At 48.0% G+C, this 14,508-nt stretch overlaps 1 protein-coding gene across 4 annotated transcripts in view; it reads left to right on the forward strand.

Annotated features, from left to right (window-relative positions):
* HDAC4 (histone deacetylase 4) overlaps positions 1-14,508 on the forward strand; it is a 175,613-nt gene that overhangs the window by 94,662 nt on the left and 66,443 nt on the right. For all 4 annotated transcript variants that reach the window (XM_066322354.1, XM_066322357.1, XM_066322356.1 and 1 more), the window contains exons 5-6: positions 10,313-10,463; positions 13,376-13,496. In XM_066322354.1, the coding sequence (XP_066178451.1) occupies positions 10,313-10,463; positions 13,376-13,496 (272 nt within the window). The remainder of the gene's footprint in view (positions 1-10,312; positions 10,464-13,375; positions 13,497-14,508) is intronic.

Genomic DNA, 14,508 nt, shown 5'->3' on the forward strand with positions numbered 1-14,508 from the left:
CATTTCAACACAAAATGCATGTCAGACTGGGGAAGATGGGATTAAAAGTTAATGGGCTGTTATTTACAGACTTCTTAGTACAGAGAGGAGCTGGGCTATGTGAGAAGTGTCCACACTGTTTGAGGCTGGATTAACAGCAAACACCTCTGTGCCTTGGTGAGTCCACTCTGCTGTCACCAGGGCAGGGGTGAGGAGGTGCCTGGGTGTGAATATATTTATACCTGGATGCACAGTGTGTGCATCTCTGGGTGTGTGTATGGAATGTTTACCTATCCCCACCTTTCTGGAGTTGCACATTTGCCCCTAGCTGTCACAAGCACTCGGGCACTGGGGGAAGATGGGGAATTCCTGTGATAAATATTTCCGTGATTCCCGTGTAATTTCCCGTGCTTGTAGTTATTTGTCTGTGAAAAATCAGGCAGTCTCATTCCCATTTAATGGCCAATCTCGAAACACTGGTGAGAGGAACATATTTGCTTTCATTTATGTCAAAGCTCTGACTGACTCCGTGCTCAAATTCTGTGTGAGGAGGAAGCTGAGCTCTGATTTTGAGACACCACAGTGCATCCAGCCCATTAGGTAATGAAGTTCTTCATCTCGTGTGAAAGCTTGGCTAAATGAGAGCCTTAAAATAGGGATGATATAATCCTGTACCAAAGGGTGGCCTGCGAGCTGATCTCTGGGTAGTAAGTGTGTCAGTGGGACCAGAAGTGCTTTAGAAATCAAACAGCACCTTATTGAAAATAAACCCTGTGATGCCTCACAAAGAAAATAACCCCCAAACCCAACCTCAGTGTGTGACTGTGGTGCATTTTCTCTGGGAAAACATCATGTTGTCTCTGTGTGCAGGAGTCAGCCCACATCTAGAACTGGCAACTGTGTTAAGTCCGGTGGCTGTGACTGCAGGGAAGCGATTATTTTGCCCAGATAATTAAAATATATAACTTTAAATTTGGACTCGGAGCTGCCCAGCTCATGAAGAAAGCAGCACATGGATGTTAAAGCAAATAAAACCTATTTATCTTCTGCAAGTGAAGCACTTGAGCTAGGCAGTTTGGTATAGAAACAGTCCTGAGAGAAGATGCAGAGCTCTTTTTGGAGAAATTTACTTGCTTTTGGGGTTTTTTTAATCCCATGTGAACACAGGCATGAACACCCCATGGTAGGGGTTGGGAATGGGATGAGCTTTAAAGGCCCTCCCAACCCAAACCATTCTGTGATTCTGTGGTAATTAAATCCACAGTTGCTTTGGAAACTGCTCCTGTGAAGGGGGTCGAGTTTCTGCATTTTACTCTGTTCTGTGTATCTGGTACTGTCTAGAATTGATTAGTTTGGCTTTTTCCCCTACAGCCTGGCATCCACTATTATAATCAACGAGTGCAAAGCATTTATTTCATAGAATCCCTGAAAGCTTTGGGTTGGAAGGCACCCTAAGGATCATCTAATTCCAACCCCTTGCCATGGGCAGGGACACCTTCCACTGTCCCTGGTGCCTCCAAGTCTTGTCCATCCTGGCCTTGGACACTTCCAGGGATCCAGGGGCAGCCACAGCTTCTCTGGGCACCCTGTGCCAGGGCCTCCCCATCCTCACAGGGAACAATTCCTGCCCAATGTGCCACTCAGCCCTGCCCTCTGTCAGTGGGAAGCCATTCCCTGTGTCCTGTCTCTCGAGGGCTTTGTCCCAAATCCTTTTCCAGCTCTCGTGGAACCCCTTCAGGCACTGGCAGGGGCTCTGAAGTCTCCCTGGAGCCTTCTCTTCTCCAGCTGAACACCCCCCAGCTCTCCCAGCTGGTGAAGCTTTCAAACAGCTCCTTTATTTCCAGCGTTGACTCCTTTGCTAGTACAGGAGAAGTCGTGGTTTGGGGTTGTTTTATTTCTTTTATTGCTGATATGTTGGTGGGAACAGAGGAGCTGGTCTGATTTGACAGGAACTAAGAAGGCTTGACCACCCCTCCATCTCACTCCCCAAACAAAGCACAAGTGTGAGGAACACTTCAGTGAGTGAAGTTTGGCCTGGAAAATGCTGGCATGACTTGCCTGTTTTTCTACCCCAGTAGATAACTTTTTCCTATTGAAAAGGAATAGCTGAAGTTTTGGCTCCTAGCTGAAGTTTTGGCTTTTTCCAGAGCTTGGACTCGCTTCCATCAGCTCAGTTTTAATCATCTGACCTAGTGCAGGAGGGGAAAGCGATGACTGCCTGAGCATGTGATCCTTTCCTGGCATGTCCCAGTCCTTGCTTTCACAGACATTGTGTTTTGGCCTTCACATGAAAGTGCCAGATTCTCCAAGATGGTGCAAGTTGGAGAGAGCCAGGAAATGAGTTAAACAATATTTGTGGAAGGACTCTATAATGGACACAGAGCTCGGTGCACAAGAGGAGTAGGAGGGTAAGGAGAAAACGCAGAAATGGAGAGAGAGAGAGAGAAGAAGGGGGAATGGCTTTGAACTGAAAGAGAGTAAGTTTAGATAGGATATTAGGAAGAAATCAGTGATGAGGCACAGGGCTTGGAGCAAGCTGCTCTAGCAGGAGATGTCCCTCCCCACAGCAGGGGATTGGAGTGGGATGAGCTTTAAGGTCCCTCCCAACCCAAAGTGTTCCGCGATGATTCTGTGAAAACCCTGACGTATTTGGGGAAAATAAGCCGAGCCTTTTGAAGGCTTCACATCATATGGAGCAGGGCAGGCTGTTTATTTCACAGCTCCAGAGCAGCTCTGCAGACTGACCAGGCCTGACTGCGGGAAGCGCCGAGGGAGAGGCCAGGGGCTGGAGGCAGTGGCAGCTGCTCCTCTCTCCTGCAGCCACTCACCTTCAGCCAGGCGGATTTTCCACTCCTCCATGCATTGCCAGATGTGGGACGATATTTATGGCCTTCAAATCTGCCTTCCTCAACAAAACCAAGGATGGAATCGGGCCTGGCTCTCGGGTGGGATGGTGGAAAGCCTCTCCACAGGTCTCGCTGCAAGCTTTGCCTGACCTTTGGTTGCGGAGAACCAGCAGGGAATTTTTTCCTTTGTGAGTCACTCATTCCCAGCCAAGATGGGCTGGAAGTTACCAAAAACTTTTCCGTTTGCCTTTCTGGTCAAGGGCTGGATGGAAGAGGGGCAGGATAGGCTCTCTGACAGGGCCAGAGGCTCACCTCGGGCGCTGTGAGCTCAGTGAGGAGGGAAGGACGTCGTGGGGAATGTGGTTCATCTCCTCTGTCTGAGCTTGGAGCAGGGCTCTTCCCAGCTCTGGCTGTTTTATAGCCACAGCCCGGAAACTTCTCAGGGATGCTGACGCATATCAGTGGTGGGATAACAGCACAGGGAGGCAGCTGAGCCTCCCAGCTCCTTGGGGGCCTGCGGGTGTGCAATCCCATTCACAGTTTTCCACCCTCTGAGAAAGGGCTGTGTGCATCCGTAGCACAGGGAGTGCTGGGCTGTGCATCCAACATAGACAGGATGGGCAGGGAGGCAGCAGCAGGGAAAGGAGCTTTGTGAGAATGTTTGCTGTGCGGTGATCCTGATAATTGTTCTCTTTCCCCTGACAGAATGAATTCCTATGTTGACTGAGGAAGAGTAACACATCTGAGGGATGAGCCTCTTGTTCGGAGACACAGGGTGAAACTCTCGAGCCATTCCTTTGGTCTCAGAGAATGAAAATCTTTCAGGGAATCTTCAGACAGATTTTGCTGTGCTGTAAAGAAATGTAGTTCTTTCCCAAAGATGTCTAGACATGATAGTTGCCATGCTGATGCTGAGGGGAGAAACTGCTCCTTGCTTTCATGTGGAGCCACCTGCCCATGGAATGGCAAGTTTGCCTTCAGGATACCCCTGGAGCTGCTCAAGGCCAGGCTGGATGGGGCTGTGGTGAAGGGTGTCCCTGCCCATGGCAAGGGCTGGAACTGGATCATCTTTGAGGTCCCTCTGAAGCCAACCCAACCCATTCCATGATTCTGTGGTAGCTCACTGTGCCCAAATCACATCGTCCTTTAGTTGGGCTGCTCTCTTCATAGCCCTGACAGTGCCCAGAGCTTCTTTTTGGTCCCTCTCCATGTTGATTCTGTGTTTATTCCTGCTCAGGAAGGAAAGCTAGGCGTGTTTCAGTTCTACTGCTGGGGTTGGTGTCATCTGATGATCCCCTGTGGCACCTTCCCTATGTCCCCAGGGATGCTGCTGGCAGCACCGTGGCTCCTGCAAAGCACCCGCTTCCCTGGGACTCTGGAGGGGCCAACTTCCATCCCATCTCCTGATATCTCAGCTCCCCTTCCTGGGCCTCTCTGCTCTGTGCTCTCTTCCTGTGGCAGCCAGTGTGGAGGGGCTCCCTCTGCTCATTTTTGTGCCGCTCTTCCGCAGCACGCCCATTCCTCACAGCCCATGTCCCTTTCAAGAGGAACTTGAAAAGCCTGGAGATACCAGGTGTCTGCCTCTGTCTGGATTCTGGGATGACAGGATTATTCATCTTAGGAAGCTGCAGCTGGGTACAGTCAGTGGTAAAAGACCAGACTGAACATTTTGTGCCTTGTTACTACTCGAACACCTTGGAACTCGCACTATTTCCAGACGGCTTCCTGTTCTTTCTCAGTGACCTTGCCTCGCTTTTCTGGCACACCGAGTCCACTCCAAAACTTACACCTTAGATCCTGCAAAACTTAACTTCTGATGGAAGCAACCCTGGGGAAACTTTTGGAAGATCAGAGTGTTTGCTCCCTTTGAAGGGGGTGGGTGGTGACTTTTCCTCAGCCTCAAAGTCAGGATCTTTTGCGAGAGCGGCGAGGACAAACCTGCACATGGAGAGGGGCGGTTCTGTCAACAAATCCACGGAGTAGCTTGGACACCCTTTACCCCATCTCTTGGTTGAAAGAGAGTCTTGCATCAGGCTGGGATAATCCAGGCATCTTCCTGCCATCCAAGCACTGTTGGTGGTGTCAGAAGGAAAGCTGGATGCTCATCCGGGGAGATTTGTCTGCTCTGGGCCTTACAGAGCTACTGGTAGTCGGTAGAAGAAATGTTTCCTTTTGGTTTCTTCTGAGATGGACCACGGTTGGTTGGCTGGAAGGAGCACAATGGGAACTCCAGGTTTTTCGGGAGTAAAATGTGTGTGGGGCACCATGGTTATTTTTTTGTCAGTTAAGAATTTCCGAGTGAATGGCAGCAGAAGGGATGTTTTGGCAGTTCCCACACCTGAATGTTCAACTCCAGTTTTACCTTATTTTTGAACTTAGAAAATAATTGGAAGTAGTCAAGGAGAACACAAAGAATCAGGGCAGGAATAAAAGAATACCCCACTGGATCCTGTTGTTATGCCAGGAGTATTGACCTGTTAATGTACACCACTGCTGATCCATTCACATTCAGAAATGTGGAATTCCTGTAATACCCAAAACACCCCAAAACAGTTCACAGAGAATGTAACTACTCCTCCAAGGACCGAGGTCTGATCTCTTATGGGATCAACATCTAGGAATTCATGTGGTTCTTTGGTTTACAGGGATTGGTTTGAGTCAAATTTTCTGATTTTCTGCCATCTATGCTGGGATGGACAGTCCCTGCTCCTGATTTGCTCTGCTTCAACAATAACCATGTAAAGCCCCCAGCAGGGGCAAACTCAAAGGAGTTTTCCTTCAGTTTTAAAGGGGAAAAGTGGTGAAGGAGCTGAATATGCTGGATACTGCAAACGGAGCTTGCTGCTTCCTGGAAAGGCTGTTGAATATTCTGCTTCTGGAGGAAGGGAAAAGTCAGGCTGGAGTGGGAATCAGGGGCCAAAAGGCTCATACAAAAGCATTTGTGGTGCTGAACCTTTGCAGGTATTCAGGGCTCAGAGAGCTTCCAGCCTGTAAGGAGAGGTAATGGCGTGGGAAGGAGACTGGGATACAAAATTCCATATCCATATGTAAAGCTGCCAAAGTAAAAACACGGGATCTTATCACCTGGAGCTGGCAAGAAGGGAACCTACCATCATTCTTGGTCCTGGAGACGGTTTAGCCTCCTAAACCTGAGCACCAGACATTCCCAGGAGGATCTGTCTGACCAAAATCAGTCTCCTGCCCAGTGAGCTGCCGGCTGGGAGGGATCATTTCCCTGAAGCAAATTCCCTCCCCATGGGAATTTCTGGCCCGGGATTAGCCAGCTGTCAGCTGCCCGATGGCGGGAAGGGGGCATATGGGATGCATGTCCCAGAAAAGAGATGAGAGGTGCTCGTTCTCCCAGATCTTTGTGTCTTGGCTGCTGCTGGAAGCCACAGTGTCCCTCCCTCCCTGTCTCCCAGCACAGCTGATTTATTCTGCCCGGTGCTCCAGGAGATATCCCAAACACGCCGCCACGGAGCCAAGAGAGCAGAGCCTGAAACTGGAGCCAGAGCCTGAGACTTCAGTAAACAGGATGGGGGGAACATGAAGCACAGAGTCCAGCCAGTGCTGGGATCATTGTGAAACAACCCAACAGAGCAGTGCTCCCAGAAATCCATCTCCCAGAAATCCCAGCACCTGTGCTTTGCTCCCACCCGTGTGCCAAGAGTTTTTTTGGGGGGTGATTTGATGTGTGTATTATTGGCGAGTTTTCCTTCATCCTTAGCTATGACTTGACTTTATTTTTACAGAGCCTGAGCCCGAAGATCATTTTAAATACCTGATTTAAACCCCCAAAATTGTAGAATTTGGCCCGGACAGGTGGCAGAAGAACCTTTCCTTGATATCCCCCTGTGCTGGAGCTGATCTCAAGGTGTGGATTGAGATGCAAGTTGGGAGCTGGACACAGCAACTTCGGGTGCCAGGGAATATTTATCAGCCAGAAGTGTTCCAGCTTCCATTCACCCAGGCTTGTGCTTATCTCCACAATTATTTTGCTCTCCCTTCCACTAATTGCAGCTATTCAAAATACCTCTTACAAACATCCAGGAGCCAGTCTCAGCTGGAGGGGCAGGAAGGATCTCTGTGCTTGGCTTCTTGTTTGGCAGCTGGTGGAGTGGTTGTGGAAGTCCTAATGCAGCCTGTCTCCATGAAATCTATCTTGGTTCTCTCTGGGAAATGGGACCTTGGTGTCAGCACTCCACGCTTCCTGGGAGGGCACTGCAAAGACTAAAGAGCACCATTTTAGCCTGCATTTCCCTTAAAAAGAGGTTTTTCTGTGACAGTTTCTCTACTGATGAGGTGTCAGTCCCCCTCCCAGGCACACAAGCTGGAACACTGAAGACAATTGAGGAATGTGGTGGCCAAATCCTCGGGATCACTGAGTCCTCACGGTAGGCTGACGGTTGATAAATACTTGGAAATGCTCTGCATTCTCCCTGTTACCTTTATTAATATTAATATATGCTGAAGGAGCACCAGCAACACTAACTGCAGGTACAGTTGAACATTTGTGCAGTTTTCAGAAATAGTGGGAGCAGTGACATTAAACATATGCAGGAATCCCCATAGTTATGACTATTTACAAATATTGATTTTGGCAAGGGCCCCTAATTCAGATGTTCTGGGCTCCCTAATGCAGGGTGTGTGTGTCTGTCACACGGCGCTCCTCAGACTTGGGGCTGAGTTAGTGTCAGCTCCAGGGATTTCCCTCGGTGAATCACTTGGCAATGAAATGTCAGTGTTTGGGAGATAGACCTGGGGGATAAACCCCCTCCCCCAGCTCAGTGTGATGAACACACGGGGTCTGGAGTGGGCAGTGCCTGTTCAAATTTGCCTCAGTGGCTTTAAATGAATCAGAAACCGATGTTTTTCCTGACGCCCCAACAATCCTGCCCACCTGTGCGTCCCTGAGAGCATTGTCCAAATGCTCCTGGAGCTCTGGCAGCCTCGGGGCTGTGCCCATTCCTCTGGGGAGCCTGGGCAGTGCCAGCACCCTCTGGGGGAGAACCTTTTCCTAATATTCAGCCTAAATTTCTGTTTCCCCATAACATTCCTGGTAAGTATGGAAAAATAGCCCTGAGAAGACACCCGGATGGGTTTTCTTTTTGTGTTTTCCCAGGCTACAGCAGACACCAACAGTGATTTCTTTTCATTTTTCATGGGTACAATCAGAGACGTGGCTTCATTATTCTATTTTTTTTTTTTTTAGGTTTTTTTTTTTTCAATTTTGAAACCATTTGAAAAACTATATTAAGAATAGGCTTTGTGGAAACTGGGGTCAAAATGAGCAGAGACAATACATCCCTAATGAAACTTCCCTAAACCATCCAGTGACAAATTGGGCTTTTCATTCCCATTTCACTCCAGATGTCAATGAAAGCACAGCTCCTTCTAAAGCAGCCTAATGTATGTAAACCATCGCAGGAAGCAGAACCCGCAGAGCCTAGGAGACTGCAGATGGAGAAAAAAGGCTCCTGATTCCATAAAAATAACAAAACCTGTTTTACCATATTGTGCATTAAATATTGTTCATTTGCATACTTTCCATGGCGAGGTTCTCAAAGCCCACCATGTGGTGGACTTGTTGGAAGTCGGGAAAGAGACTCTTTCCCCAAATGGAGATGTGTTAGTAGAAGCTGCTGCTTAATTAGAAAACAAAAATAGCTGGTTTCCTCTATTTTTTTCCTCCTTTTCTAGGAGTTGTTTTTTTTTTTTTTTTTTTTTTTCAGTGTGGATTTTCAGTTGTTTACATATAAATCAATAGAACTGGGAGGAGAAGCATAGGTGCAGTCACTGCAAAATAACTGGATTTCTGGTGTTTTACAACAGCCCGCCTGCTTGGAACAGGCAGCAGCAGGGATTCCGCCGTGGAGAGTTTCCAGCAGATAGCCAGGCAGATTGTAATTACCTCGTAGATTGTTTCCTTTGCATCTTGGTATAGAATGGTGTGATTTTGTTTGTATTTATTGTGCATCCGTGGCTAAAGCGTTGGGCGGTGCAAGTGTGCAATGGCCACACATTAATCAGAGGAGGCTAGAATGTCCACAGCTGGAAGGGGCTCACAAAGATCATCAAGCCCGACTCCTGGCCCTGCACAGGACGCCTCAAGAACCTCAGCTAAAGGAATTTAAAGGAAAATGCGCTCAAGAGGGAAAAACTTCGGGATGGGAGTCTCGTGGGTGCAGGAGCTGGCAGTGTTCGGAGAAGGATGGATTGAGATGTTCCTGTAGAAAGCAGGTTCCCTGTCTCAACAGCCATGGCTTGGACCCTGCCCATAGCGGGGGTTTGGAATGGGGTGATCTTTAGGGTCCCTTCCAACCCAAACCATTCCATAACTCCGCGCTCCCGCTCCCTCTCCGGTTCTGCGGGAGCGGTGGGTGGTATCCGAGCACAGGCCCCCATTAAGCACAGCCTCGGAGAGCTCAGGGCTGTGAGGCTGGAGCCTGCCAGCTCTCCATCAATCCCTTGGTTTATAAGCTGCCAACGTAAAGAGTGCGGGGTGGGCGCCGTGCTCCAGAGGTTCGGGAGGGCCCCGGCATTCCAGGGCTTTAAGGAGACCCAGGAGCAGCTCGCCCTCCCTGGGCAGGGTGCAGATCAAACTGGGAGGTGGGAAAATGCTCCTTTCGGCTCGGCCTTTTCAAGAAAAAAGCAGTTTTTTAGCCCCACAGAGTTGCCTTGGCTCCTCTCCAGGCTGCTGGGGTGTGTTGTTTGTCACCTGTGTTCCTGCAGCCTCGCAGGACACCGGGCATCCCCTCGCCCATCCCAGGGCATGGCACATCAACCTGCCACCCTCCGTCCTGTGGGAATCCCCTCTGCACCCAAACAGGGCCCCTGCGCTGGGGGAGGCACCCCGAATTCCCCAGGAGCTTGGTGGGGACACTGACACCTCCTGGCTCTTGGGACTTGGGGATCCCGGGGGGGACTCGCACTGGGGCAGGAGCCTTTGGTGCTTCTGGCCTTGAATGTCCCATCTGAGGGAATTTTGCAAATTAGGCCTTAATTAGACATCGTGCCTCCTGATTTTTGCCATGAACATGGGTGAGTTGAGAGGGCCGGGGAAAATCCTTCCTGGAGAAATTGTTGGGGGATTTTTTTTTTATGTGCTGGAGCAATTCTTTTTATAGTTAATCATGGAATCTTGGAATCTCAGCATGGTTTGAGTTAGATGGGACATTAAATTTTGTCTCGTTCTGCCCCCTGCTATGGGCAGGGACACCTTCCAGTATCCCAGGTTGCTCCAAGCCCCATCCAGCCTGGCCTGGAACACTTGCAAGGATGGGGCAGCCACAATTTCTACCTTTTCCCTGTGCAACAAATAATATTGAGGGTGCCCTGGCGAAGTTTTATTCAAAATCAGATGATGGAGATAAAAGGAGGCCCGTGCTTGTTCTTTCCATGAGTGAAGCACTGTGTTGTCACCTGCTTTGGCTGTGGGGAGGCCGATGGTGTTCATTTGCTCCTGTTCCCTGTTCCCTTCTCCGCAGCAGCAGCAGGAGATGCTGGCCATGAAGCATCAGCAGGAGCTGTTGGAGCACCAGAGGAAGTTGGAGCAGCACCGACAGGAGCAGGAGCTGGAGAAGCAGCACCGAGAGCAGAAACTGCAGCAGCTGAAAAACAAAGAGAAAGGGAAAGAGAGTAAGTGGCCGAAGCAGCACTTTGGGTGCTGACAGGAGGGTGGGAGCCATGGAGGAGCCTCAGAAGGCTGGAGGAACCTCCTTGAGGGCACGGGGAGCTTGTGGGGATTGAGGGGAAGAGGGAAATGCATTTCTCTGCTTTATATTCATTCTTGTCTCACTAAATGCCATTTTAGCGTTTTTCAAAAGGAAGCGTATCCTCTCTTCCCTCGATTTAACATTTTTGAAGTATTTTTGGCAGCATTCCTAATGGAGGAATATTAAGCCCATAAAATACACCAGATGCACGCTGCACTCCTTTTCTCTTTCTGCTGCTCTGAATTTCACTCTTTTTAAGACGTAGCCCAGTTCTCAGCTCTCCCCTTTTTGAAGCGTTTCCATTCATGAGGGGATTTTTTTTCAGGAGGTTACAGCTTGTGGGTGCTTTCCCACTGTGTGTCATTATGCACTTGAGGAGATCATTGTGGCCTCACAATGTCCCTTATCAGAGACACTCCGGGCTGCTTGTTCGGGCTTTTTCTGCAAGTGAATGGGGGGAAAAATGCTTCAAAATACCTTGCCAAGTTGTGCCATCAACTCCTCGGGTCTGGTTTCACCATGGGAGAAGTGGTGAAAGGAAGATGAGATGCTGACTGGAAACTTGGAATGAGATAAAGCTCCAAGAACTTTTTCAGAAGGAAGAAACTGGGGTCTGGGAGACAATTTAAGTGCTAGAAAGACCAGGGGTTCAGAATGCCTAAGCATTTCCACTTCCCCCTGCTGCTTCCATCTGTTGATATTTGATCCATGTTTCACTGGGCCTCTCCTCAGAACCAATACCTGACCACAGTCGTTAAAGTAATGTGAAAAGTAAAACGCCTGAATCTTTGGAAAATGGGAGCAGAACATCTTTTGGGTGAAACACAGAGGTGTAGAGAAAAAAAAAAGATTTTGGGGATGTTAAGTTGAAGATCCTGTTCCCATGGCTACGGTTTTATTTTTAAGTTACTTTTTATTTAAGAAGCGCTGTGGCGTAGAATCATTATCGCACCTCAGCTCTTAAGGACACTTAAGTTATTTTTCTCACATCACAAAATTTGGCAAAGGGAAAGCTAAAATTGTCCTGATCTGAAATATGAAGAGAGCATGAGAGAGGTGGAGTTTGTTCTCCTTCCTGGTTAACATCTCTGCCCTGAAGCCAGGCTGGGAGAGCTGGGGCTGCTCACCTGGAGAGGAGAAGGCTCCAGGGACAGCTCAGAGCCCCTTCCAGTGCCTAAAGGGGCTCCAGGAGAGATGGAGAGGGGCTGGGGACAAGGGATGGAGGGACAGGGCACAGGGAATGGCTTCCCACTGCCAGAGGGTGGGGATGGGTGGGATATTGGGCAGGAATTGTTCCCTGGGATGATGAGGAGGTCCTGGCACAGGGTGCCCAGAGGAGCTGTGGCTGCCCCTGGATCCCTGGAAGTGTCCAAGGCCAGGTTGGACACTGGGGCTTGGAGCCACCGGGGACAGTGGAAGGTGTCCCTGCCCCTGGCAGGGGGTTGGAATTAGATGATACTTGGGATGCCTTCCAACCCAGACCTCTCTGAGGTTCTGTGATACCTTTCAGCTTCCAGTAAAGGAGGTAAACCTTACAGTCCAAAAATCCTGAACTTCAGGTCTCCTAAGCAACAGGTTTTTGCCAAACTGACAGACCACAGCCAGATTTGAGTGTTCTAAAGATGCTAATAGATTAAGGATGACACATTTTGGAGAGAGAAGACTTTCAAGCATGGATTTGTCACCTCTTCTGCTACTCAGGAATTTATCTCCAGCTCTTTGCTTGAACTTTCCACCAAACCTGTGTTCGTGGAGCTGGTGAGAAATGCAGGGCTCTAAAAAAAGGGAATTTTCTCACTTTGGTGTTTGAACTGTTTTACACCTCCAAGCAGTGCCTTGTGGGAATGCTGCAGCTCCTTGCTGTTGGGGAGAGCCCAGGAATTATTCTCCCAGTGTGTCAAATGTCACCTCATCATCAAGCAGGGTGCAGGACACGAGAGCATGGTGGGGTGATATTTTAGTTCTTGTTCCCAGTGGAGCAGGCAGCTTCCCTGGCCTTTTCCTTTCCTCCCAGCACAGATATTTTTCCACTGGAGCTCCTGCCTTACACCACAGTGTGGATGAGCCATCATTTTCCACGTGTCCCCTTGCCAAGCTTGGGATGCATTGCTCCATCAGGAACCCTGCCTGGGAGTCTGGGCTGTCAACCCAATGATCACTGGGATCCATCATGGCAAGGGAACAGCCTCCATTGTGCAGGAAATCATGATTAGGGATTACACAGTTGACATTTTAGCTATGCAGAATGACTGCCTCTCTTTTTTAAATTTTGTTTTTAAATGTTAGGTTTTCTATTTGAAGCAAGAGATCCACACGCTTGTAAGTGAAGCGAAATGTTACGTCAATCGTGGTGTGCACAGAGACTTGGGAACAAAGAGTTCCCTGTTTACAGGAGTTTTCGAGACAAAACCTACACATGAGCCACTGGGCTCATTCCCTTTCTGCTTTTAGATGTGACATTTAACAACTTGAGGGTGCACAAGACCCCTTTTCTTAAATAACTTTGGTTCAAAGAGAGCTGAGATAGCCCAGACAAGTGCTTTATTCTGAGTGTGCTTCTATGCAAGTGTAACATCCTCTTCTGGTGAAATAAACCCAATTTCATCTGTGTTTTCAAACATAACTTGTGAGGCTATGCCAAGCTACAGGGATAAAAAGGGAGAGCTCCTTACTTGGAGGCACTTTGTTCTCTCTTTGAAAGCGAAGTTCTTTTTTTTTGGACTGGAAATGAAAGATTTGATTTGGGATCTATTTTAGAAATTTAAAATTCTTTTAAGTATGTGAATTGATTTAATAACCTTTTTTAATTTTTTTTTTTCTTTTCCTGAATCACAGGTGCAGTGGCAAGCACAGAAGTGAAGATGAAATTGCAGGAATTTGTGTTAAACAAGAAGAAGGCTCTGGCCCACCGGAATCTCAACCACTGCATATCCAGTGATCCTCGCTTCTGGTACGGGTAAGTGGTGCTGGGATTTCTGCAGGGTTCAGCCAGTGTCACCTTTGTCCCCAATTCCCTGAGGGAATAGACCTGATGTGCTTGTGGGATGAGCCAGAGTGGTGACAGGAACACAGTGTGCATTTCCCAAATGCCTTTTCCAGAGGCTTCCAGTGTGAGTGGTTTTCGTGTCTGCTCTGTATGTAGGGAGAGGTCTTTGTGTCATCTGTAATCCACAATTATTCAAATTCACAAGTTCTACAGTCAGAGATCAGCTTTTTTAAGTCCTCCAGCTTTTCACCCAGTATTTGATCCCATCTGGTGTTATAAAACTTGAACTTCATTCAGTTCATTCCTTGTTTTTTTGAAGCTTTTGGCACTATACTGCTCTTCTTAATCTCACAAAGTTTGGTTTACTTGGCTGTTACTGGAAACATCCAGTGGGTCCAGTCTGCACTTCTAATCACAACTGCCCCAACATCTCTGTTTTCAACTGAAAATATTCAACTGTTGGTGTCCAGTTTCGATTTCAGAAACTAACTTTTTCACTGTACTAAAGACAACCAGAAAATTTGATGTGACTTGAAAGGTTCCACTGCTGTGACTTTGTCACTGTCTAGATTAAATAAAAAAAACAAAGTGCTTTGGATGTTGGCTTTAGTGACCTTAAAATTAATGAAATTTTGAGTTACAAAAGTAATTTCATTTTGCCATGAAATTCATGTTCGAGCTGAAGCACTGACAGTGTTTTAAGCCTTAAGAAATGAACGTGTGTACAGGGAGGATGAGGTCATAGCCAGAAGACATTTCCAAATTCCAGAAACTGAGCTGCAATGAAATTTGAAAGCTATCCCAGCTCTGAGCCAGGACAGAAATGCTGAAGTGGAGTTGGCAGAAGAAGTCAGATGTTATTGGAGGCAAAGTGAGATTAAGCAGCTTTAATACAATTCGGAAAATCTAATCTGAGACTTAGGGATTTCATTAAAGGTGGTTGAAGACCCTGATCCTCTATTTCTTTAATAGTTGGTTAAAA

Source organism: Sylvia atricapilla, chromosome 7 (assembly GCF_009819655.1).
Source record: "Sylvia atricapilla isolate bSylAtr1 chromosome 7, bSylAtr1.pri, whole genome shotgun sequence".
Taxonomy (NCBI): domain Eukaryota; kingdom Metazoa; phylum Chordata; class Aves; order Passeriformes; family Sylviidae; genus Sylvia; species Sylvia atricapilla.